At 44.8% G+C, this 24,454-nt stretch overlaps 2 protein-coding genes across 5 annotated transcripts; both read right to left on the reverse strand.

Annotated features, from left to right (window-relative positions):
- Positions 1–773: 773 nt before the first annotated feature.
- On the reverse strand, positions 774–9,697 carry LOC139418497 (period circadian protein homolog 1-like). Of its 4 annotated transcripts, none has more exons than XM_071168015.1 (17): positions 9,432–9,697; positions 7,853–8,474; positions 7,468–7,721; positions 7,215–7,336; positions 6,917–7,118; positions 6,417–6,797; positions 6,144–6,297; positions 5,754–5,997; positions 5,496–5,610; positions 5,113–5,382; positions 4,847–5,005; positions 4,417–4,743; positions 3,222–4,276; positions 2,956–3,112; positions 2,656–2,839; positions 2,256–2,406; positions 774–2,087 (listed from the first exon to the last, which is right to left on the reverse strand). In XM_071168015.1, the coding sequence occupies exons 2-17, from the start codon at positions 8,167–8,169 to the stop codon at positions 1,800–1,802; spliced, it is 4,380 nt and encodes a 1,459-aa protein (XP_071024116.1). In that variant the 5' UTR covers positions 8,170–8,474; positions 9,432–9,697; the 3' UTR covers positions 774–1,799. The 4 variants fall into 4 exon arrangements, with proteins under 4 accessions (XP_071024116.1, XP_071024118.1, XP_071024117.1 ...); XM_071168017.1 differs by having other exon boundaries at positions 5,496–5,607; positions 9,432–9,601; XM_071168016.1 differs by having other exon boundaries at positions 7,853–8,477; positions 9,432–9,589.
- Positions 9,698–11,066: 1,369 nt separating this feature from the next.
- On the reverse strand, positions 11,067–23,856 carry LOC139418498 (vesicle-associated membrane protein 2). The gene is made up of 5 exons (XM_071168019.1): positions 23,513–23,856; positions 16,555–16,657; positions 16,150–16,308; positions 15,827–15,878; positions 11,067–15,687 (listed from the first exon to the last, which is right to left on the reverse strand). Coding segments are annotated over exons 1-5 (333 nt in total). The 5' UTR covers positions 23,515–23,856; the 3' UTR covers positions 11,067–15,670.
- Positions 23,857–24,454: the final 598 nt, after the last annotated feature.

Genomic DNA, 24,454 nt, shown 5'->3' on the forward strand with positions numbered 1-24,454 from the left:
AGAATGGGGTGAAACTCCTGGACAACAGTTGTGATTGTCCGTTCCGTATTGTCCATTTTACTTTGACCTGACCTGTTTTCAGGATATGTTGTTTGTTAACGTTAATGTTTTATTTGATTCAGGTGCCATTTAGGTGTAAAAAGTGTCCGTCTCAATACATTGGCATTCATTTTATCTCCAGCCTGTAGGCTACAGAAAATGCTACATACTCGTTCTACCATATCCTGTATCAACAGCACCCTGGAAAGGCATGCTGGGAATGGACAAACAAAATATTTATTTTCCTTTGACAAAGTGGCCACTGTATTTTACAGGGCCGTATCAGCGCTCACTCAAAAAAAAACATTCCACTGGTTGAGAGAAATTGTCATTGTTTTTGAGCAGAATTATGTGAGGTTTTATTTGTTGTTGTTGGAGGTGCGTCTTGGCCAGTTTAGCTCAGAAAATGCCACCCTCGCCAATCTTCCGCCATAGGCGGCCACCTAATCTGGCCTAATGAGCGGGCCGGCAGTGCTGGCAATTTAAAATGACTTCAATATGTTCGAATACCTAGCTAATCTACCGTAGACAATTTCAGAAATGTAATGTATCACCAGTCAGGCTGGACCTGGAGCCTTCAACCAACTGTCCCCACAACCTCTGGTGGCAGAGAAGGTCAAGGAATAATACTTGACTAGATGATTTTAGCTACACTGATGTCCTTTGCATACCTGAAAGAATATAAACTACACACCACAAATTCTTCAAGACGGACAAAAGAAAACAGAACCAAATTACATTTCACTTTTTAATATGAATTACATACCAAAATCCCCCCAAAGAGTTGTAATAAGTGACTAATCCTTTTATTTACAGTAATGAAAAAGGGAATAAGGGGCAGACTAACTATTGATAGAACATATTGGCCTTGACCAACTGCATGATCAAGGCCTGACCAACTGCATGATCAAGGCCTGACCAACTGCATGTTCAAGGCCTGCTCCTCTCCCTTATCAACAAAACTGGCTCCATCTGTTGTTAACATGGGAATGCCCATCTCTGCTCCTGACAAATCTGAAATACTATTTGTACAGAAATACCCATAACGACTCAACAAAACAGGGTATTTCTTTTAACATGGTCTTTATGTATTTCTCTGGAGATTAAAAAAATAGGATATTTTCCCAATAATGACTAAAACTTTACATATTTTTACAACGATTGTGTTGTACAATTACATTATGAAAGAAATTAACCATTCAGAACATTACATGACAAAACAGCCCACAGAAAACTGTAGTATGTCAGCTCCTGGTCGGTGGTATACTGTAATATACACATGGTACAATATCAGAAATGACTTAGAAAATACTTGAAATAAGTATTCTACCAAATATATTTTTCTAAATGAATTTGCGATTTAATGGTTGACAATAGATTTGACATCATTTTCCAATATGGACATTGGACAAATAAATTATATTGTGTTGATACACACAATAACTTGTAAAACTATCAAAGTGTCACTATAAGGGGAGAAAAGTCCCAAAGCAGTGAATTTCCTTAGACAGGGAACCAAACATGCCAATTAAATATTTACTAAGGGCTTCTCTTTCCATTTTTACACTTAAAATGCATTGAATATTTACACCTTAGATTCCATATACGTTGAGCTACATTCTCTATGTCTTTAAACAGGATCAGGTATTCTTTGACTCCTTATCCATGTTCTCTTCTTTGTTCAAACACAACACATTAACAGTGACCTTGGCTCCCGGTTGTCCCAGAGTCATTGGCCATATAGAACTCCTTGGTTGCCGTTAACAGCCAGAGTCCCCTTTCTCTGTTCCGGATGATGACGTCACCTCCAACTCTTTCACTCTGGTATCCTTATCATCTCGTTCCTGCTCCCCTTGCCGCTCACCCCCCTTAGTCTCTGTCTGGGGTGCTTGTGGTGGTGGGATGGAGGTGTCATGTGTGTCTGTTGCCATGGTAACAGGGGTCTCTTCCTGTAGCTGGAGGACCCGTGTCAGATCCATGTCCTGCAGCTCCACATTAAAGGGCCGGGGGGCGGAGGAAGTGGGAGGAGAACCGCACCCTGTACAAGTCTAAACACAAGCAGAGGGACAAGAGTTGAATAAACTCATTCTTCACAAGTATTTTTTAAATATATTAATCTCCACTGTCATCTATACTGATTCCTGTGAATCTTTCCTTGTCTGAGAGAGACGGGGTTGTAGCTACGGTCTCCAGTATGTGTCTGTGTGCTGACTTACAGGGCTGTTGATGGCCTGTGGCAGGCGTCCGGTGCCCATCCAGGGATGGACCTGGATCAGCTCTCTCTTCTGCTCCTCAGTGAAGCGCGGCTGCTGTTTCTGCACCGCCCTCAGTATCATACCATCCTCCCTGAGAACAGTCTCTTTGTCCCTTTAAAAATCACACACACACCGACACTCTTTCACATGTCCATAGATATGCCATAGTCTGTAAAAGGTGTATTAGTAGCAGAACGGTGAGAAGGCATTTCTCTCTTTTTCATAGTCTGTATGAATAAATAATATATAAATACACTACTACATCATCATTTATAAATACAATTACAATAGCATTTCATATTAATCATGACTACAATTGCCATGACAACAGTGTAGTGCAGTGACCATAATGAATTCTTACCTGGTGGGCATTTGGTACGTCATCATAACCTTGTCATCTGTGTTGGCCGTAAGGAGCCAGATAGGGTCCTGAAGGACATATTTCATGAGCTGGGCCTCTTCAGCCCCCCCTGGTGCCTGCTTATGGGAAAGGTCGTTCTCCGACGAGTCAACGCTGCCAAAGTATTTGCTGGTGTTGCTACTTCCTGTGGTTGAAAAAGGAACATGTTCAGTTCGTATCATGACATATCAGTCACAATATATAAAAATCCTTTACCAATCACAGCGCTAACAAGAATAATCTGGGAGGTGTTAAACTCACTTGTGCCACTCCCTGAGGTGCTGCATCCATTAGAGCCAGAGCCTGAGGACCCGGAGGCAGAGGCGGCCGAGCCGGTGCCTGAGCAGGCGTCCTCCTGCAACAGTAGGTCTAGCAGGTCACTGGAGGTGGACATTGCGTCCTGGTCATCAGCATTATCCTGGAGGAAGAGAACACAGGAGAGGCAGAGTTAATGACTAGAACTCACTAGACTCAAATTAACCTTTTGGTAATTATATTTTCTAAATGGATTGCAGTTTAAAACTCACGTTATCGTCCTCTCTGTCGCCACCCTTCATGCTTCGCTTAACAGAGCCTTGACCTCCGAACTGTGATACCGAGCCAGGTGGGGGCAATGTCTGCTGCGCCCCTGTCGACATGCCCTCCTGGCGGTTGCCTGGCAACTCCTCCAGCTGTAGCAGGTTGAGGGGGGAGGAGCATCGTGACTGGAAGAGGGGCGAGTCTGTCCCCTCCAGGGGGGCTTGGCACGTGGACTGAGGGGTGCTGGAGCGGGAGTTGCCACGTTGGACAAAGGTGGGATCCATCTCGGGTAAGGCAAAGCTGGGAATCGGAATGGGATTTGGGAAAGGTAATGCTGGGCGGGGATCGTAACAGTGTTGGGGGATCATCGACAAAGTCGGTTTGACCTGTGACGGGTTGAGTTGAGCTAGGGCGGGACTAACACGAGGCATGCCATTCATCTGCATCATAGCGGGGTTGAACTGAGCCAATCCAGGATTGAGTTGTGGTAGTGGGATAGTCTGTTTGAACAGCGGTAGTGCTTGGTTAAGTTGTGCCATACCAGGGATACCGGGGCAAAGGTTCGGTATGGTTGTGTTATACTGAGGCATGGTGGTATTGAGCGGTGATACACCTCCGTTGAGTTGAGGGAACATGTAGTTGGGCAGAACAACCATCATTGGGGGAGCCAACGGCATGGTATGCATGGGGTACGGTAAGCCTGGCTGGGGGCTGGGGTAGCCCATCTGCATGACATTGGGGTTCACTCCGGTGTGGCCCAGGACTTGTTGTTGCACGCTGGGGTAGAGTGGGAAGAAGGGCAGGACTCCTGGAGGGTACTGGGCCACGGCAGGAGGGAGACTGGCCTCAGAGGCGGGCCAGGAAGAGGACGAGGTCAGGGGTCCCTGCATCATCAGGGGTTGACCCATGGGGAACGTGAGGCCTTGGGGCCCCTGCCCTTCCCTCCTGAAACTACCGTTCATCCCACGCTGGGAGCCCTCCTGCTGGTGCTTCAGCCTCTTTCCCCCGCGGCCCCTCCTCCGTCCATGACCACCTGCTGGGTAGTCCTTCGAGCTGTGCACTCCTGAGACAGAGACACATAGAGAGGGAGATACACAGAGAGAACACAGGGGTGAGCTGCATGGAAAAACAATGGTCTCTCATTCATATTACTTTTCACAGTCATAATAAAAACCCCATCTCCACTTGAAGTGTCCGTCTTACCTTTGGGTGTGGTGGTGAGTCCTCTCAGAGGAGGAGGGCCAGGGTCCAGCACGCGGAGCTCTCCCAGGTCTCTGAACCGGCTCAGGAACACCTGTTCCTCCTGCTGGGTGTGGGCAGACAGCACCTCCTTGGTCAGACCCAGGCGGCCTGAGCATCCAGCTGACCTGCGGCCGTCCCTATCGGGCTGGGCAGGGCTGGGTGGTGCCGGGCTGGGCAGGGCCAACGGCCGGGGGGTCACTAACATTGTGATGGCGTTGTTAGTGGCTGGGGCTGGAGAGGTGACGGTGAGAGTGGGGGTGGCTGGTGTCTCCTCCATCATAACTATATCTGCAAGGAATAAGGTTGACAATACATCAGAGATGAGCGAGAAGAGACGGAGGCCAAGAAGAGAGGTAAACAAACAGTCGGACAATAAAGGGATGTGACCTACCTGACTCTGGGGGCTTCTTGTCACCTACGTGGACAATGGTGCTGCTGAAGCTGCATTGGGACGTGACAGAGACCACACTCTCAGCCTTGCAGTGCAGCGCCAGAGGGCTCATCTGTGGCCCCCCTTTAGACCCTTCATTACTCTGGAGTCCTTCGAGGTCTGTAAGGCAACACACAGTTAAGACACCAAAAATACATGCAGAGCATAAAAAAAGGCATCGAAAAAAACATAATTTGAGGTGTTTCAATGTGATCTTTATTGTGTACCTTTAGCTGTTCCAGGCAACTCCCTCTGCTTGTCATCGTCTGACGTTGATGACGTGGTGCAGGAGGAGGAGCCACATTTCCTCTTCACTGTGTTGGGGACGTTGCAGCTCTCCAGGTAGCGTACGATGCTGTCCAGACAGTTGATCTGCTGGTAGGAGTAGTTGGCTGACGGGTCTTTTCTTGACTGCACGGAGGCCAGGGTTTTAGTTGGCCCCAGAGCTCCAATAGGTCCCAAGTCCTTGTTTAAATTATCTGGCACCACCAGGGCTCCTGAGAGGAAGAAGAACCGCATTATCTACGCTATACATTTATAATTGGGACATTTTATAGAACAAAATCCTGAAACAAACTCATTATTTTTTTAAATAATTCCAGGTGTTTACCAGTGCTGGCGTGTTTGCGGAGTGCTGGGCGGTTGCGGGACTTGGTGAAGACCTGCTGACCATTGGTCTTCACCATGTGGACGTCCTTACACATCTGCTGGAATGTCATCTGCTGCTGTGGAACAGAGATAGGGGAGAATTAGGACTAGTTACAAACTAGTCAAACATTACAAACTAAAATGACCCTGTTCAAATCTTGTTACCTGATCAAATAGACAACAGAAACATGCGTGAGGTTATGATTGTGTTAGTACTCACTGGTCTCTGGATGGTCTTCAGGATGAGCTCCTTGGTGGAGGGGCTGTTGCTGCCTGACGAAGAGCCTGGGCTGGGCCTCTGTGGGTGGGATCCGTGGGAGCTGCAGTAGCCCTGGGAGCCGCCACTGTGGACAGGCTGCACCAGCACGCGGTGGATCTGCTCACTGAGCCTGGGGATCTCTGGAGACATGGCCCGCGCCTCCACCTCCACAGTAGGCGTGAACACATCCTCGTTCAGGGGACTCCTGCAGATGAGGGGAGAAGGACAAGGGAATGGGGTTTAGAACAAGACTCGGCTTGATAGCTATACAAATAGGTTACAGAGCAGTTCAAATGTGGCTATTGCAAGGTTGTGAAGGTCATTGACGTAGCAGAGAGGTCAACTACTCACGTTCTGACTTTGTGTCGACCAACGATGAAGGCCACTTTGCGGCTCCAGGGGTTAACGAAGGAGGACCAGCTGGTATCTATGGTGAGATACTCCCCGTTCCGGGCACACATACGAAGGGGCGAGTGTTCAAAGGGCTGGCCCGCTGACTGCAGAACTGAGAACCAAATATGTTAACGTTTTGATTGAGTATAAGAAAATAATCATTCATCCATTTGCTGGTTTATGAATCCTTACAGAATGTATAAGGCATGACTGTTGGACAGGAGTACTCACTCTTCTTGTGTATGGCCACCATGACAGGCCTGTCATCAGGGTGGAGGTACATGAGGACAGGGGTCCCAACCAGGTCCTGGGGCAGGTAGCCTAGCAACGCCACAGCCCTTTCATCGACTTCCTGAAAGAGACAGCTGGGGGTGTGGCTAGTGGTGAAAATCCTCTTGTCAGCTGGGATACGGGGAGCTTCATATCCTGAGTGCACCTTCTCAGCGATGAGCAGGCAGCAGGGCTGTGGCTGAGACATATCAGAGTCCCGCAGTGTCAGCTGGTAGGGGGTCATACGGAAGGGGTAGTACCGCACCTCCCCCTCGCTGTCCCTCCCACCACTGATGCGGCAGAACATGGATTTCTCCTGGGTGCAGTCCACAGGGGAGGTCACTGAGGGAGATAGAGAGAGGGGAGATATTAGCACCACAACAATATTTACATCACATACACAAATGTGATGATCCATTTCCATGTGAATTCAGAGCTGAATTAGAGGTGTGGAAACTTACTGGAGCCAGTACAGGAGGCCCAGGGGGGCAGGCGGCAGGGAGCCGTGCTGCTGTAGAAAGTGCTGACGTCCTGGGGGGCCAGCAGCTCAGAGAAGAGCGCTCCCTGTAGTCGCTCAGGTTTAGTGCGCAGCATGGGAGAGGCCTGGGGAGAGATGTACACCACCTTCCCAGAGAGGAAGGACACTCCAACAGAGAATGTGTCCTGTACAGGAGAAGAAACAGGTCAGAACAATGTTCGGTTGGGTTTAAGACCTGTTAGTCTGGTTCTAGTAGACAAAGATTGTTCTCTAGTTCCTACCGTGTTCTGGAGTGTGTATTCAGAGGTGATGTTGTCCAGTTCCTCTGTGGTGAAGGCTGAGAGGTCCAGACTGCAACCGTGGCTCTCCTCCACACTCCACTGGTGGTAATACTCCTGATTCGCTAAAAACACACACACACACATTCAGACAGTATAAATAGCTATTATAGTTAGAGAGTAGTCATGCTATTTCATGCTAAAGCCTCGCAGTATACATGTAGCAAAAGGCATGGCTCAAAAGGCAGTATCTTACCTCTGACTTGTTTGACACAGTTGAGAGCGTACTGCAGGGAGGCCAGAGTGCTGGAGCGGCCTTTTGTCCGGTGGTCTGCAGGCATGCGGATCTTCAGCTCCTTCAGGGCCTTGAGCAACTCTCTCTGGGTCTGCAGCCGGGACGGCTGGCCACTGCTGCAGCCGCTGGTGGATGGGTGGTCCTGCTCTGAGCTGCCACTCAGCAGGCTGTAGACCATAGAGCTGTTGGGAAGGGAAGTGCTGTGGGAGTTGGAGCTGACCGGCCAAAATAACATGATGTTACTATCACTGCTGAGCATTCATTACAATAGTATAAGCGGTGTCTACCGGCTACCATCTGTACATGGTTGTGGTGTTTGGCGTATGTATTCTGTTAAACTTTTTACCTTTTGCTCTCGGTTGTCTCCATGACAGAGTCCTTCCCATTATGGGAGCTGCTGCAGGTTGATGCCTCATGCCCCATGTGACCTTCCACTTCTCTCTCGGCTGAGTCGTTCCCGCTCAAGTGGGCATCGGTGTCATCAGAGTTTGAGGACTTGCCCCCAGACCGAGTCCTCTGTCCATTTCCATTGGAGCTGCCAGTCTGACTCAGTCCAGACTCAGCGGACTGGGAGCCTGCCTCTTGTCCTGCCACCGCATCTTCTGCTAAACTTACTCCACTAGTGTCATTTCCAGAAGTGGTGTTTGCATTCTCATCACTCATAATAAGCAGTATGAGTGATTGACTATTGCTGTATGACAAAAAGTATCTGTCAAAACAGAGCTGTGATACCCTGCCACTAAGTGGGGCTACTAAACTTAGATTGAGTCATGGCTTGGAAAAGCAAAAATGAGAGAGAAGATATGGACAAAGTATGGACTGTATCTCATTGATCTTGAGTTTTTTTGTCAGGTCAAAGCTTATGAACCTGACAGGCCAATTGAAGAGAAGAGGGCTGAGCCTTTCTTTGTCCGTTTGCTCTTCCTCATGTGTCCACACTCAGTGCACTAGATGATTTGGCAGGATACCTGCTAGAAGAAATCATTCACAATCATGAGTGGTGAGTCACGTGAGATCATGAGTCAGACATCTGTGTAAACACTAGTACATCTAACTTCACTACAACATTACCAAAAAAACACATCACTGTAAAGGCAATAGTTAACTCACATAACTAAATTGCTTGATTTCAAGTCGCCTAAAGTCATGTGTATCCAAGTATGGACAGGCTCAAAGAACTTGATCTCCATATATAGGTCATCGACCATAAAAATAAAATCCCTGTCAAGAACCGTAAACTGACAATAACAGGTAACCAAATGCTAGAGAAAGTGACTCTGTAGTCCATTTCCCTATCTAGCATGTCTTGAGGGTTACTGTAACTAACAGGATGACACCGCTGTGGGATTTATTGTTGACGACAGTGAAGGCAACGTGCCTCTACTAGACTAGGGCACATAGCTAGCTAGGTCCCGAATGAGCTCGTGGATTTATTCTACCTGACACAAACCTGGTAAAAGATGAGTCTCGCTTGTACGAAACACGAATTTACCAATACATATTAAACTGTATCTAGCTAACTAGATTCTCACACACACACACACACACACACAAAAATCCTTGTTTTACACTCTTGCCATGCCACAACAATGCTTCACTTGCTAATGTCAATACTGATCATTAAAAAAACATAAACATGTAACGTTAGCTAGATTCTGGGGCTCCCGCGTGGCGCAGCAGTCTAAGGCACTGCATCTCAGACCCTGGTTCGATTCCAGTTTATCACAACCGGCCGTGACTGGGAGTCCCAATTGGCCCAGCGTCTTTAGGGTTTGTCCGGGGTAGGGCGTCATTGTATATAACAATATATTCTTAACTAACTTGCCTATTAAAATAAATAGATAACTGTAAGCTACTACAACCAAAATAGCTAGCTAACGTTAACGAAACCATAGTTAGTTCTTGATCAGAGTTGACATTCTCACCTTATTCCATGAAGATAAAATACGTTCCGAGGCAAACACTATTGAAACTTATTCCACAGTGTATTCAGTAGGTTTACAATTATTATTATTTTAATTGCAGAAACCCGAAATGACATCTTCAGCGACCTGCTCCAATGTTAACAGACTGCAAGACAAGTAACACACACACTGAACAAAACCGCACATTGTATTCGCAGTACTGGGAGGGAACACGCAAAAGCACACGTGATGACGCCCCTTGTCTGCTCCCATGTGTGGCATTGATTGGTCCTCAACTGACTCCGACTCTGCTCGAGCCAAATATACCACGCCCAGCGAATGCATTCATTGGTTGAGTAGGGCGGTGTCCTGACTGCACGGGGCTCTTCTATGCTTCTCTATCACGTTGCCCCAGCGGTGCTCTCGGTTAAGAACGTCAGAAACAACATTTATTGGCAACGTGCCACTGCCAATGTTCTGAATTAATGTAATTTCTTTATTGTTTCCTCGCGTGTTTTCCCTAAGAAAGAAACAGGCATGTTTACGACTTTTCTTTGTATCATTTTGAGGCATGGATAAAATATATATATTTTTAAATGTAACCTTTATTTAACTGGATATGTCTGAATATGGATGTCTGACTTAATTCCAGACATATCCAGATAGGCCTACGTACTACAACCCTAAATTACACTAAATAAGTGCACAAATGCTACTGCAGCAGTATGACTAGCCACAAATATCAACACCTTCCTCTCCAAAATTCTACCCTACAGCCATAATTCTACCCTAAAACTATAATTCAATCAAATAGGCTTACATTGTCAGTCAGTTCCATTCCCTAGAATTGTTTTTTGATTGTAATTGTTCCTAGATCCTTATGATACCTTCATTCTTTATATTGTTCAGATTCCCTTTGGGACATGAAATTGTCCTATCATCTAACCTCTCCTGAGCAGTAACATCATCAACATGTGTTGTGTAGCTCGACTACGGGGGCTGACCATATGGAGTAACACATGGGGTGACATGCATTCAGAAATTCATGAAGTAAACTCTCTAGACATTGTGAGGGGATATATACCTCAACACTCATGGCAAGCCAATGAAATGTTGATTAAAACCTATATTTCCTATGGCAAAAGTGTATACATCTGTGTTATAATAATTCTATGAATGTGCTGCCCAGTCCAATTACATCCAACTTTGTCTGAGTGTACTGACCACACTGCTTTCTTCTGCCTTGGCCTTTTGGTTCATGCACCAATTCTTTTCGGACTGGATTCACATTGTTGGTGATCTGAACACTCAATAAATGTCATCTTGACTAACGTGGATGGTCAATCTTCCATAGTAACCCTATCTATCTAGCCTAAATATAATTGTATGTTCCACATCTTCTCTCCAGGGTGATTAGGCCCTAAATAGGTGAGCGATTGTGTGTGATTCATACATTCCACGTAGGCTATGAGATACCTGGCTATCTGCAAAATAAGAGTTGGTGAGGACAACTTACACTGTAGATATTTCACGTTTTTGGTGTGTGCTTCATCTATTTCCAGCTTAAATTCAAGTGAGATATACCATCCTGTCTTGATGATATATGTAGTCAAACAAAATATTTTGGTTTGCAACACAGTTCAATTATATTTGGACCCATTTTAGCATAGATTTTATTTAATGTCATCATTGTTTTTAAACACGCACACACACACACACACTGGGAACAATAAACACAGGTCATCAGAATTATTGTTTTTCCAATATATATATATATTTCCATGATGTTCATCAATATAACAAGACATTGATCGATTTACACTACAATTGTTTTTTATGTACTTCTGGTTTTCAATTGGTATCCTGTGGTACATTGTAATCCACCTTGTTTTTAATATCCAATCCCATTCAAAACAAAAACACAATAAATAAATCAATAAATCAAATAAAACAGACTGAACCAAACACATTACCCATGATCCCCCAGTCTATTCCCTCCTGAAAGACCAGGCAAACAGAGGTAATGTGGACTGTAAACCTCCCCAACACCAGTCCCAAAAGAACAAAATAATATTCCCTCCACAAAATGAAGTTCAAACAAAATATAAACATAGTGACAACAGAGGAATCTGTCTTGAATTGTACACCATTCTAAGCCTTCTGGACATTTGTTTTCCCAGTAACATCCCTTCTTCTTGACTTGGTTGATACGATTAACATAAAGACATGTTCTCTATTTAATCTTTCCTCCTCTTCCGATGTACACACAACCTAAGCCAATGACATCATACAAAAGTTATTACTAACTTTATGCAAAACACAAAGGAAACATTTGGTCCAAAAATAAAAATAAATGTAATGTGTATTGGTGAGAGCATTGTGATTTTATAGCCGACCTGTGAAGGATCAGTGCCTCAAAAGGTTCCCTCCTATGTTGAAGTCACTGAACACCTCTTAGTGTTAGCAATAACACAATATTCTCCACCACATCATATCCTAGCCCCCCAAAATACACCCAGAATACAACAAAGAAAAGTGCCAGGACATTAAAAGTTGCGCACACCCATCCTTGCGGAACAAAAAAAGCAACAGAAAATGAGCACTCACATAACATCAATTTGTCTATTTTTTTTTTATCTAAATTTGCTGAGCACTTTAAGGACAACCCTTGGATTTGTGAACAGCACAGGAGTCCTACCCCGACCAGTGGTGTCATGAGATGATAATAACTCGAAGGCGGCACTCTTTTTTTTTTTTGTCACCTTCAAAATAAATTCGAATTATTTGCTATTCCAATTTTTATACAGCTTTCGTGGATTTTCTTGACCTCACCCAGTAGATTTTGATGAACCGTTCTAATCTCCGACCTGAAGAAATAGGACCCCCCTTCCCCCAAATACACCCCCACACTACAACACCAGACAATAAATACTTTTTTTATGCATGTTTTGTTTGTTTTGTTTAACAGCTATAGATAAAGTTAATATTTTATTTCATCTGTAAATTGTTGTCAGCACGACAGCGACACACACAAGGAGAGGAGTTGTGCTATTATTAGTTATAGGAGCTTGTGTCTAAAGACTCGGTACAGATTAAAGTAGTCTTATGGAAGGGGGCTGAAAGCACGTCTTTTTGTAGGTTTTGTTTCTCTTGCATATCTTCAAATAGCACATTATGTCATCATCTATTTGCCAACATGAGCTATTGAATAAGATCTGAAAGGGTTAAACGGTCATGTGACTTTAGGTATTTTTGGGTTAAGGGTACGCTTTCAAAAACAGGGGAGTAAGGATTGCTGTTAAAGTGACTCGGGTAAAATATGTTGTGTCCCTCTACTTGTTTTTGATGGCAGTTGGCAGCAAGAACATCTAGTCTTTGGTAATTTTCCTCTGAATTAGTTTTGCTCTAGTTAGGTAGAATAAAGAGGAAGGGTGGGGCTGGGAGATAGGCTTTGCTGGGAGATAATGTGCTAAGGCCATTTCCTTTTACATGTGTCTGATAGAGATAGTTAAAGAGAGGGAGATAACAATAGAATGAGAAAGAGAGAGAGAGAGAGAGCAAGGAAATATATGTGTGTGTTATTTGTAACATATTATGGGTGGTTGGGGGGGCTCTGCCAGTGTACATGTAGCATAGGAATATTCCTTGAGCACAAATATGGAAAATCTGAAAGACAGTCAGTGGGCTGATCTGTTACCTCCCCACTCTGCTCATCTAATTTAGTTGTCATGGAAACAGCTTGCCCTCACCGCTGATGTCTAAGCGGCCAAATCTGTCAGGATAAACTAGGGATATTCCCAGGACGGGCAGAGCTTCAACAACACATACATCCCCAGTGTAGGATCCTGAATCAATGAGGAGAAATAGGTGGGAATGGTGGGGCCAAGAGGTCATGTTAAGGTGGCCTAACCTATGGGAACAACTGTATTATCCACAGGTCCAGTAGTCTTTCTGCTACTACTCATAAAGTAGACTAACAGAGCTGGCAGATAGATAGCACTAGAAACCTGTGGAAGCTGCTGAGGGGAGGGCGGCTTATAATAATGTCTGGAACGGTGCGAATGGTATGGCATCAAACCATGTGTTTGATGTACTTAATACCGTTCCACTCATTCCGCTCCAGGCATTACCACGAGCCCGTCCTCCCCAATTAAGGTGCCACCAACCTCATGTGCTAGAAACAGATAGCACTAGAAACAGTTAGGCCTATACAGGGGCATGGGACAAGAGGTGACCATGCAAGAGCAATCCACTAAGAACAAATCAGTAAGGGCACCAAAGAGAAAATGGCAGAAAACAAAAGCTTCTCCCTAGTTGCTTGGCAGTGTTTAACTTACAGAGCTGAACCACAAAAATGCACGTACACACACAACACACAGAGGTAGAGAGGAGCTCCCTGCTCATAGCAGTTAGTGAAGTCCTGATTGAGTTCAGTCTCCTCTTTACCTATCTGCTTCAAACAAACACACAAATATACTATATAAAATATACGCTATTACTATGTTTAAAAAAGAAAAAGACAGTAACTAGGGAGAAAATGTAAGAAAGATAGAGAGAGAACCAGTGCACTAGCAAACGCTCCCTCTAGCTTGTGTGTATACTATGACTGCTTTTCATGACGTTTCTTGGAAAGTTCACTTAAGGTTTACAGCAACTCTTAATCCGTCAACGAAGCTGGCCCCCATGGGCCAAGTTAGTCCCTTTCTCTAGATCATCATTTTCTACTACTGTATGTCCATGCCAGTTGCTTCATCCATCTTCATACTTCTACCTTCACTTTCAAATAAGGCTGAGTTGTCTGTGTATGTGCTCATCAATAGGTGAGGTTTTGCTGAATGAGGTTCTCTCTCGGCCGGTCATGTTGTTGACCAGCCAGACAGCGGTCATGCTGTTGACCAGCCAGACAGCGCCATCAAAAACAAGGCTCTTTGTGCATTTCACACCGCCTCCCCCTTTTCAGTCAGCCTCTCCCTCTACACAAAATAAAGAGTGTATGGGAATATTTTGACCGTAAAAATCATCAATGTGATACGTTTTGATCAGAGACTAAGGCTTTACTGTGTCCGCATTTTTGATCCCTTAGTGTAAGTATCCTTTTTAGCTATTTGTTAGTAATGACATCTCTGTAGGATTTGGTGTATTGTCACAGCAACGTTATGCAATGTTATGTTGCTGAAATGAAAAAATGAAACAGGTTCAAATCCTGATCCACCAAACAAAAACTAGCAAGCCCTCGTTTTTTTTAATATATCAATATTGTTACTTTTCCAACTCTGGCTTGTTAGATTGATATCGGCGATAATATTTATGATCACTTCATATATATATTTTTTAAAGATACTTACACATACATGTGCTACACTGACAGCATTTTTACTAGACAGCAATGGAGGAATGTTCTCGAAATAAGACACTAAATAAGTCAAATAAAAAACATCTACAGACATTGGTCCAATTCTATTGGCAGTTAATAAAGAGAAGGTACATGATCGGAGAGAGAGACAGAAAGAAAGAGAAGGAAGGAAGGATTCTAAAGAGACAGTGTGGCTAAAGGGTGTAGGAGAGAGAAAGAGAAAAAGAGAGAGAGAAGCAAAAGATGGAGAACAGGATGGGAATATTGATTAAGTACCTCGGTTAAAGGAGACAAACTCCACTGTGCAAAGATGCACCTATACTCTGTGGGAGACAGAGCAAGACAGAGAAAGCCAGAGACAGGCAGAGACAGTGAGAGAGAACGTGCAAGATATACACACTCTGATTAATAGGCAGTAGTTCAAATCTGAAGCATAAGTAAAATTAATACAAAAATTAAAAAATACAAAACGCACACCCACACACAACCTACAAAAACATTATATCAGAATAAAATTCCTACAAAGAACTATATATATATTTCATATCTGGTATATAACAATTATCGCCAGGGTCATCATTTTCTTTTCTGTCGTTGTCATCGGTAACAATCACAACAAGTATTGGGTTCTGAGTATGAATGACGGATTAGAAAAGCAGGAAGTATTTACAAAGAAGGCAGGGCCACAGACTCACAGGACGAAAATTGACAGGGGTCCAGAGGTGAGGCGGTGGAAGCGGGGGCTGAGAGGGTTCAGGGGGTTCTGGGCAGGGTCATATTGAGACTATTTGGGGAGCAATTTAATTAATTCATCACCAGTGGACATTTTTTGTTGTTGATTTGAAGGGTTTTCTGTTGCAAGGAAGCGGGCAGTCTCGTGTGCAGACTGGGGTAGGAGCCACTCATCTTAAGTGCTGAAGTAGACTAGAGAGAGAGAAAAACAGAGAGAGGGAAAGAGAGAGAGAAAGGGAAAGGGATGGTGAGAAAAAAGACTAATACTGAAGCACAGACTATATCTTAATTCAAACTGCCATGGCAGGGAGAGTGTGGGTGTGACCCTTACCGATGATGACGATGAGGACAATCGCACATATCAGCCCCAGGATAATCATCATCTAGAGGAAGCAGAGTTTTGTATGTTTTAATGTATTACGGAGCCCCATTGGCTGCTGCCAAGGCAGCAGCTACTCTTCCTGGGGTCCAGCAAAATGAAGTTGGACATGGAGAGGTAGTAAAACAGGGGGGATGGGACATGCGGTAAATCATGAGCTACAATCCATTTCATTATGTTTTAACATTCATCTTGAAAGCCTCAAAGGAAATGACTATTATCATGAATAAATGTGGACCAAAGTACATCTTTATCTATCTCAATGTAGCCCTTACCTTGGCGTTCTTCCACCAGTACTTGTTCTTGAGTTTTGCAGCACTGGTCTCGAACTGTGAGGCTCCAGCCTGCAGGGCATCGGCCCGATCATCTAGCTCTGACAGTTTCTGATCACGCTCCAGAACCTTATCCACGTTTACACGCATGATATCCACCACCTGGGGAGGGCAGACACACGGGCCGAAAACAGGGACAGGGTAAATCCCTCAATCAACTCAGACTGAGTTGTGTTATCTCCACAGTATATTTACACAATGTATTGACTGTTGACCTAAGTGTGTTGGACATGCATTCATCCAGTCCATGTCGGCTTGTGACTATTCACAACGTGTGAAGAAGGTTCCGATATTTCTGTGGGTCAGTATGTGTGTAATACAAGGTGAGTGTGTCTGCATGTTCCTCACCTCATCCACCTGAGCCTGTGTCTGTTGCAGGCGGCGGTTGCTGGTGAGGTTTGGAGGGGGCGCCGCTCCATCTGCGGGGGCGCCGGCGGCAGCTGGGGCAGACCTGTCAATCAAACACAACTCGTCAGTTTATTCACCTTCAACGACGTATGGATGACCGTGTAGTAACGCATGCATCTACTAAATAGGCCAACCTGTCCCTTTGGTACATAGAAGTAAAAACAAGTTACTATCATATCATGGCTGATTGGAATTATCCACCGTCACAGTACTCACTGAGGTAGAATCTCAACGTTATAGGTTTGAATCAAGTCAACAGCTTCATGATGACTGAATGATTGGAAAAGGAGGCAGAATATCTCTCTTTAATGAGCCTCAACAACAGGCTGAATGGTTTACTAATCCTGAATTAAAAGGGCCTGGATAAAAGGATCCACCAAGCATGAAATACAATTATGTGTATCCGCTTTGCTTACGGCCCTTTCCAACTGTATCCATAACACACACTACTAAAGCACATTCAAAGCTGTTCTGAATTAATTAATTCAAACCATCACTTTCTATGTCCCAAGAAGGCGTCTACATCTGAAAGCTGAATAAAAAGCTGAATAAATTGATAAATAATGCTCTCAATAATGCCAGAAATAAAATGTTTTAAAAGACAAGAAAAATAAAAAATAAAGCTATCTGTCCTAACTGCATCCTCCTCAAGTAAACATCAAGATGACCACAAGCCATATATTCTGCATTCCATATCTGACAGACACCATCCTATCCTACAACCCTCCGCTGGGCATTGTTAGGGTTGTGCTAAGGGGAAACTAATGGACGACAATCAAAAGTCCTGAAGCAATTACTACATGTCTGGTCCTATCAATCTATTCTGACCATCTATGTTGACCATCTACAACTGAGTACAGTAACTCACTCTTTCTCACCAATCTATCTGAATGTGGTATCTTTATTTTCATTATGATCTCAATGCAGTTGTTCTTTTTTCTAAACCTTGACTATAGGCTAGATTAATCTACAATTAGGCCTAGTTGTAGAAAAGATGTAAAGGCACTGGAAAGCCTACTGGCAAAGCCAAAAACACTATGATGCAAAGGTGTATGCTGGGTAGTCCTTCCTTTGCATGCCCTCATTGCTCTGATAGTCCTGCTGAATTTGTGTTAGTAACTCACTGTGTGGACCATGGAGCTGCGCTGTGTTCGTAACTCACTGTGTGGACCATGGAGCTGAGCTGTGTTAGTAACTCACTGTGTGGACCATGGAGCTGCGCTGTGTTATCAACTCACTGTGTGGACCATTGAGCTGAGCTGTGTTAGTAACTCACTGTGTGGACCATGGAGCTGAGTTGTGTAAGTAACTCACTGTGAAGACCATGGAGCTGCGCTGTGTTATCAACTCACTGTGTGGACCATGGAGCTGAGCTGTGTTAGTAACTCACTGTCTGGACCATGGAGCTGCGCTGTGTTAGTAACTCACTGTGTGGACCATGGAGCTGCGCTGTGTTAGTAACTCACTGTGTGGACCATGGAGCTGAGCTGTGTTAGTAACTCACTGTGTGGACCATAGAGCTGCGCTGTGTTAGTAACTTACTGTGTGGACCATGGAGCTGCGCTGTGTTAGTAACTCACTGTGTGGACCATGGAGCTGCGCTGTGTTAGTAACTCACTGTGTGGACCATGGAGCTGTGCTGTGTTAGTAACTCACTGTGTGGACCATGGAGCTGAGCTGTGTTAGTAACTCACTGTCTGGACCATGGAGCTGCGCTGTGTTAGTAACTCACTGTGTGGACCATGGAGCTGCGCTGTGTTAGTAACTCACTGTGTGGACCATGGAGCTGAGCTGTGTTAGTAACTCACTGTGTGGACCATAGAGCTGCGCTGTGTTAGTAACTTACTGTGTGGACCATGGAGCTGCGCTGTGTTAGTAACTCACTGTGTGGACCATGGAGCTGCGCTGTGTTAGTAACTCACTGTGTGGACCATGGAGCTGTGCTGTGTTAGTAACTCACTGTGTGGACCATGGAGCTGCACTGTGTTAGTAACTCACTGTGTGGACCATGGAGCTGTGCTGTGTTATCAACTCACTGTGTGGACCATGGAGCTGTGCTGTGTTAGTAACTCACTGTGTGGACCATGGAGCTGTGCTGTGTTAGTAACTCACTGTGTGGACCATGGAGCTGCACTGTGTTAGTAACTCACTGTGTGGACCATGGAGCTGCACTGTGTTAGTAACTCACTGTGTGGACCATGGAGCTGAGCTGTGTTAGTAACTCACTGTGTGGACCATGGAGCTGCACTGTGTTAGTAACTCACTGTGTGGACCATGGAGCTGCACTGTGTTAGTAACTCACTGTGTGGACCATGGAGCTGTGCTGTGTTAGTAACTCACTGTGTGGACCATGGAGCTGCACTGTGTTAGTAACTCACTGTGTGGACCATGGAGCTGTGCTGTGTTATCAACTCACTGTGTGGACCATGGAGCTGTGCTGTGTTAGTAACTCACTGTGTGGACCATGGAGCTGTGCTGTGTTAGTAACTCACTGTGTGGACCATGGAGCTGCGCTGTGTTCGTAACTCACTGTGTGGACCATGGAGCTGAGCTGTGTTAGTAACTCACTGTGTGGACCATGGAGCTGCGCTGTGTTATCAACTCACTGTGTGGACCATTGAGCTGAGCTGTGTTAGTAACTCACTGTGTGGACCATGGAGCTGAGTTGTGTAAGTAACTCACTGTGAAGACCATGGAGCTGCGCTGTGTTATCAACTCACTGTGTGGACCATGGAGCTGAGCTGTGTTAGTAACTCACTGTCTGGACCATGGAGCTGCGCTGTGTTAGTAACTCACTGTGTGGACCATGGAGCTGCGCTGTGTTAGTAACTCACTGTGTGGACCATGGAGCTGAGCTGTGTTAGTAACTCACTGTGTGGACCATAGAGCTGCGCTGTGTTAGTAACTTACTGTGTGGACCATGGAGCTGCGCTGTGTTAGTAACTCACTGTGTGGACCATGGAGCTGCGCTGTGTTAGTAACTCACTGTGTGGACCATGGAGCTGTGCTGTGTTAGTAACTCACTGTGTGGACCATGGAGCTGAGCTGTGTTAGTAACTCACTGTCTGGACCATGGAGCTGCGCTGTGTTAGTAACTCACTGTGTGGACCATGGAGCTGCGCTGTGTTAGTAACTCACTGTGTGGACCATGGAGCTGAGCTGTGTTAGTAACTCACTGTGTGGACCATAGAGCTGCGCTGTGTTAGTAACTTACTGTGTGGACCATGGAGCTGCGCTGTGTTAGTAACTCACTGTGTGGACCATGGAGCTGCGCTGTGTTAGTAACTCACTGTGTGGACCATGGAGCTGTGCTGTGTTAGTAACTCACTGTGTGGACCATGGAGCTGCACTGTGTTAGTAACTCACTGTGTGGACCATGGAGCTGTGCTGTGTTATCAACTCACTGTGTGGACCATGGAGCTGTGCTGTGTTAGTAACTCACTGTGTGGACCATGGAGCTGTGCTGTGTTAGTAACTCACTGTGTGGACCATGGAGCTGCACTGTGTTAGTAACTCACTGTGTGGACCATGGAGCTGCACTGTGTTAGTAACTCACTGTGTGGACCATGGAGCTGCGCTGTGTTAGTAACTCACTGTGTGGACCATGGAGCTGCACTGTGTTAGTAACTCACTGTGTGGACCATGGAGCTGCACTGTGTTAGTAACTCACTGTGTGGACCATGGAGCTGCGCTGTGTTATCAACTCACTGTGTGGACCATGGAGCTGCGCTGTGTTATCAACTCACTGTGTGGACCATGGAGCTGCACTGTGTTAGTAACTCACTGTGTGGACCATGGAGCTGTGCTGTGTTATCAACTCACTGTGTGGACCATGGAGCTGCACTGTGTTAGTAACTCACTGTGTGGACCATGGAGCTGTGCTGTGTTAGTAACTCACTGTGTGGACCATGGAGCTGTGCTGTGTTAGTAACTCACTGTGTGGACCATGGAGCTGCGCTGTGTTAGTAACTCACTGTGTGGACCATGGAGCTGCACTGTGTTAGTAACTCACTGTGTGGACCATGGAGCTGCGCTGTGTTATCAACTCACTGTGTGGACCATGGAGCTGCACTGTGTTAGTAACTCACTGTGTGGACCATGGAGCTGTGCTGTGTTAGTAACTCACTGTGTGGACCATGGAGCAGCACTGTGTTAGTAACATATGTATATCAAAGAGAAGGCATCCTTTTGTGTCTTACTGTGGTAATGGAGTGTATTGTGTCCCTCCAGTATTTCCAGCACCCATGTAGAGCAATAGTCATGTAACTGTAACTTCAACCCCATTTATAGTTCACGTTCTATAAATGGATTCAGGCTTTAGTGAAGTACTAGTGTTCATAATATCTTTAGGCTACATACTGTATGTGAGAGTGAGTATCAAGCTTAACTTGGTATTTTAATTTTAAGTGTCTGTAGCCTTTTCATTATAGTACTATCATAGGTTCACAACTTAAGGATAAGTGGGCTGTAAATAATACACAGCATCGACCATGAACCGCTTTCAATCTCGTTTCTCAACTACATCTTGAGGTTGCTTCCTGCCTGTAGTGACCCCCTTCCTCCAGTAGAGTGAGACAAAACTCTGTATAAAGGTCACCTTTAAGGCCGTGACACACAGAGCTAATCTTCATGTGGCTACAAATCCTCTGTACACTCATGTTTTCATTTGCATTTGTCAGTCCAAAGCAAGCGCTGTCTGGAAGCACTAATTTGATGTGTTGAGTCACCTTGCCACATTAATCATTATGCTACCCAACTCGTATGTGGTCTACTGGGAGCCTCCATTATGTTGATGTTTAGGACGTGTTCTTTCTCATGTCGATTACAACAATTAAATTTTTAGAGGCCAAATCCTACCCAGACTCTTTCACCTTCTCTGTGGAAGAGGCCATCGTCATTGTGCAGCGAGCAAACGAGAGATGAACGATGGACGAGGACGTTATTGGCAACTCCCCTAGTGTGTTTTGTACATCATCCCCCACATTGCTACAACAACCATTGTTTTCTCGGGGCCTCAGATAAAAGAAGAGGGCGGATTGTGTGTGTGTGTGCACAGTGACGGGGAACATATTCAAAGGGCACGACGAAATGGATTGTGTAGGCTTTCAAATAAGAGTAATGGAGTGTCGACAGCAGTCTGGGGGGAACCCAGGGCAAGGTCTACCTCACATACGCAACGTCCTCCACCAACAGGGTGAAAAAAAAATGTCCCCTTGTCAAGACCATGGCCAGTAAAATGGTCTTATTCCCTTTGAAAACAGCTCGCATGCTCTTCTGAATTATTATACAGACACGACGATCGGCCTTTTGTTATTAATAGGCGACAACATTAATCACGTCTTTCTTCCCTGCTTTATTGGGCTGTATATGGCCGATTGCCATAGACATTTTGGTGAAGCATTTACAAATCGTCTCTCACGCACGAGACAGCGCGCATACACACCATAGCCACAAAAACAGTGGACTCTAGTCTACAAGTCTGTTTCAGCACTGTTGGGGAAGACAGCGACAGGCAGCGCTGTCCAGTGCTGGCAACGGCTTTGCGTGGTTCCCAAAATGTGCCTAATGCAGTTAGCTTTTTTATTTATTTTTTTTATCAAGGGGGGTTTCATATTTGTTGAAAGGGTCCTCAATTTCGTCTAACATCAATGTCACCACCAGTTTATCGCGGGAATTACAGTGAGAAATTGGATAAAAATGTATATGGCTAGATTTGTTTATCAACAGCATGTTGACGATGTAACGCTAACATTTGTTGCCTGGCCTCAATGAGATGCTGTCTGTTTCAGCAGCTTGTTTGTATGCACGAATCGACAGAGAAAAGAATGCCACGGCCATCTTCCCTGACAGTGAAACACCTGCCTCCTGTAGCTTAGCAGTCGCTAAACAAAAACAACCCCAGACGACTGAACCTGGTATAGCTTGTCAAGGAAAGGAGCGGAAACGGCCACATCCCCGGTGTACTTTTGAATCATCAAATTAAATAGGCTACATTTAATTGCCCGTCCTTGCTTGACAATCGACAGCTATGAGCGTCAGTTACCCCCACCCCCACAGTTGGTTAGCAATATCACGTAGGCTAAGCCCACATTATGGCTAATGATAGTCTACCCTACTACATCCAAGATAATATGGATTTGTTGCTTCTCTAAGAAGATGTTCAACATGTTGAATGGGAGAAAATGTGTTATTAGGTCCAAGTTGTATAGCCTATGATACGTGTATATTTAGCCGTAGGCCTATACATTCATCTGTGGCAGAAACCAATGCATACGTCCAAATAAGCAAATTAGATATTTGTAGGTTTCTACTTTCAATTCCAATTTCAATTTTCAAATGGATATACATGCGAATACACGGACGTCAACCCATTCAAATCAAACCAGTCCAATCTGGAGAAAAGGCGTGCGTGTCCAATTCCAATGATAAGAACATATATATTTTACATTTGAATAAATATAACTAACTAATCATAACTAGCCAACATGACTGAATATTTCGTAAAGAAATGTGGCTGACAACAGGGGCCAACCACCGAAGAGTCGCCTAACCGTTATTCGACGCCTATGGAATAGACTATAGGCGAATGTTGGATGCTATTTAGCCTATGTGTATTGTCAGTAAATGTTCATAAATAAACATCCCACAGTAAATCAACACATTTATCCTGTAATTATAGGGTTCTTTAACCCTGACGCACGATTAAAATGCAATAGGCCTATATGCCTTGGAGACAATGGTTCATTTAATGTCCTTTCTAAAATCATTTCTGAACAACAAATAGGCTTGCAGTCTGCTACCCACCGAGCACGGATAAATAAATACACACAGGCCTAGACATAACAACAGGCACACAAAGAAAATAAACGTCACACAGAGGCAACAGTGTGATACTCACATTTCTTATGGTGGTTTATTAATGCAGGCTACGCAAGTCCGACTGGAATCTATTTGCCTAATAAGTGGCTGTTGAGTGGGTTGCCTTCAGCGCTCTTTTTCCCTCTCGCTCCCTCTCAGTTGATTCACTCTTCTGGCGTTTTCAATAGGAGGGAGTGATAATGTTTACCACCAAGTTGATTTTATTCCCCCGTTGTAAATGTTCCCTTTTTCTCAGTTCGTGCGCTTATTTTATGCCGCACCTCGCCAATGTATTTGTATAATAACTCAGCTACCGCTGGTCTCCTCTGTGTCACTACTGTAATGAACAAGTCATAAACACGCTTGTGTAAGGAGAACAAAGATGGCTTGATGACGTCATTCGCCATCCAGGGAGCCGCAGGTTGAAAGGGTTTTGTCTTTTCGTAGCAGGTTTAGGATAATTTGCGCAGCATGCTAGGCGAATTAACGTAACCGGTTAGGAAAATTAGGTTACATTTAGGAAAAGGGTTAGGGTTAGCTAAAATAAAATACAACATCTACGTTTGACTTCAATTTGACAAAAACTGTGTCCCATCTAGATATGACCTATTGAAAAGGGTGGGGAACCCTAACCTTAACCCCTACACTTACACTACCTACAACCCTTACCTAACCTTAACCTTTAGGTTTTACATTTCAACTTTAATGGCGGGGTATTGACGTCCCAAGGATCCCGGATTGCACAACTGTGACATGGCAGTGTGTCCATGTACTGTCAAGCGTTAGCAGGGGTTGATCAATTTTGAAATCCATATAAATTATAACGGGATTAAACTATGTCATTGAAAACGTATGCGATTAGTTGAAAGGGCACAGTAGCCTGCTGTCATGTTGATGGTGGAAGACTCGTTTGAGGTGAATGAAACGTCAACAAAATGGCGTTCCTTGAAAGGGGGTGGGGTGAAACTCCAGCCTAACGTTG

The sequence above is a fragment of the Oncorhynchus clarkii genome, chromosome 10 (genome assembly GCF_045791955.1).
Source record: "Oncorhynchus clarkii lewisi isolate Uvic-CL-2024 chromosome 10, UVic_Ocla_1.0, whole genome shotgun sequence".
In the NCBI taxonomy this organism is placed as follows: Eukaryota; Metazoa; Chordata; class Actinopteri; order Salmoniformes; family Salmonidae; genus Oncorhynchus; species Oncorhynchus clarkii.

Coding starts and splice junctions, on each gene's coding strand:
- LOC139418497 (XM_071168015.1), bottom strand. CDS start 8,169: ATGAGTGATGAGAATGCAAACACCACTTCTGGAAATGACACTAGTGGA. Junction 7,337..7,467: donor CTGTGTCAAACAAGTCAGAG/GTAAGATACTGC, acceptor GTGTGTTTTTAG/CGAATCAGGAGTATTACCAC. Junction 4,277..4,416: donor ACTCACCACCACACCCAAAG/GTAAGACGGACA, acceptor TCTCTGTCTCAG/GAGTGCACAGCTCGAAGGAC.
- LOC139418498 (XM_071168019.1), bottom strand. Junction 16,309..16,554: donor CACAGGCTCAGGTGGATGAG/GTGAGGAACATG, acceptor TGCCCTCCCCAG/GTGGTGGATATCATGCGTGT. Junction 15,879..16,149: donor ACTGGTGGAAGAACGCCAAG/GTAAGGGCTACA, acceptor TGCTTCCTCTAG/ATGATGATTATCCTGGGGCT.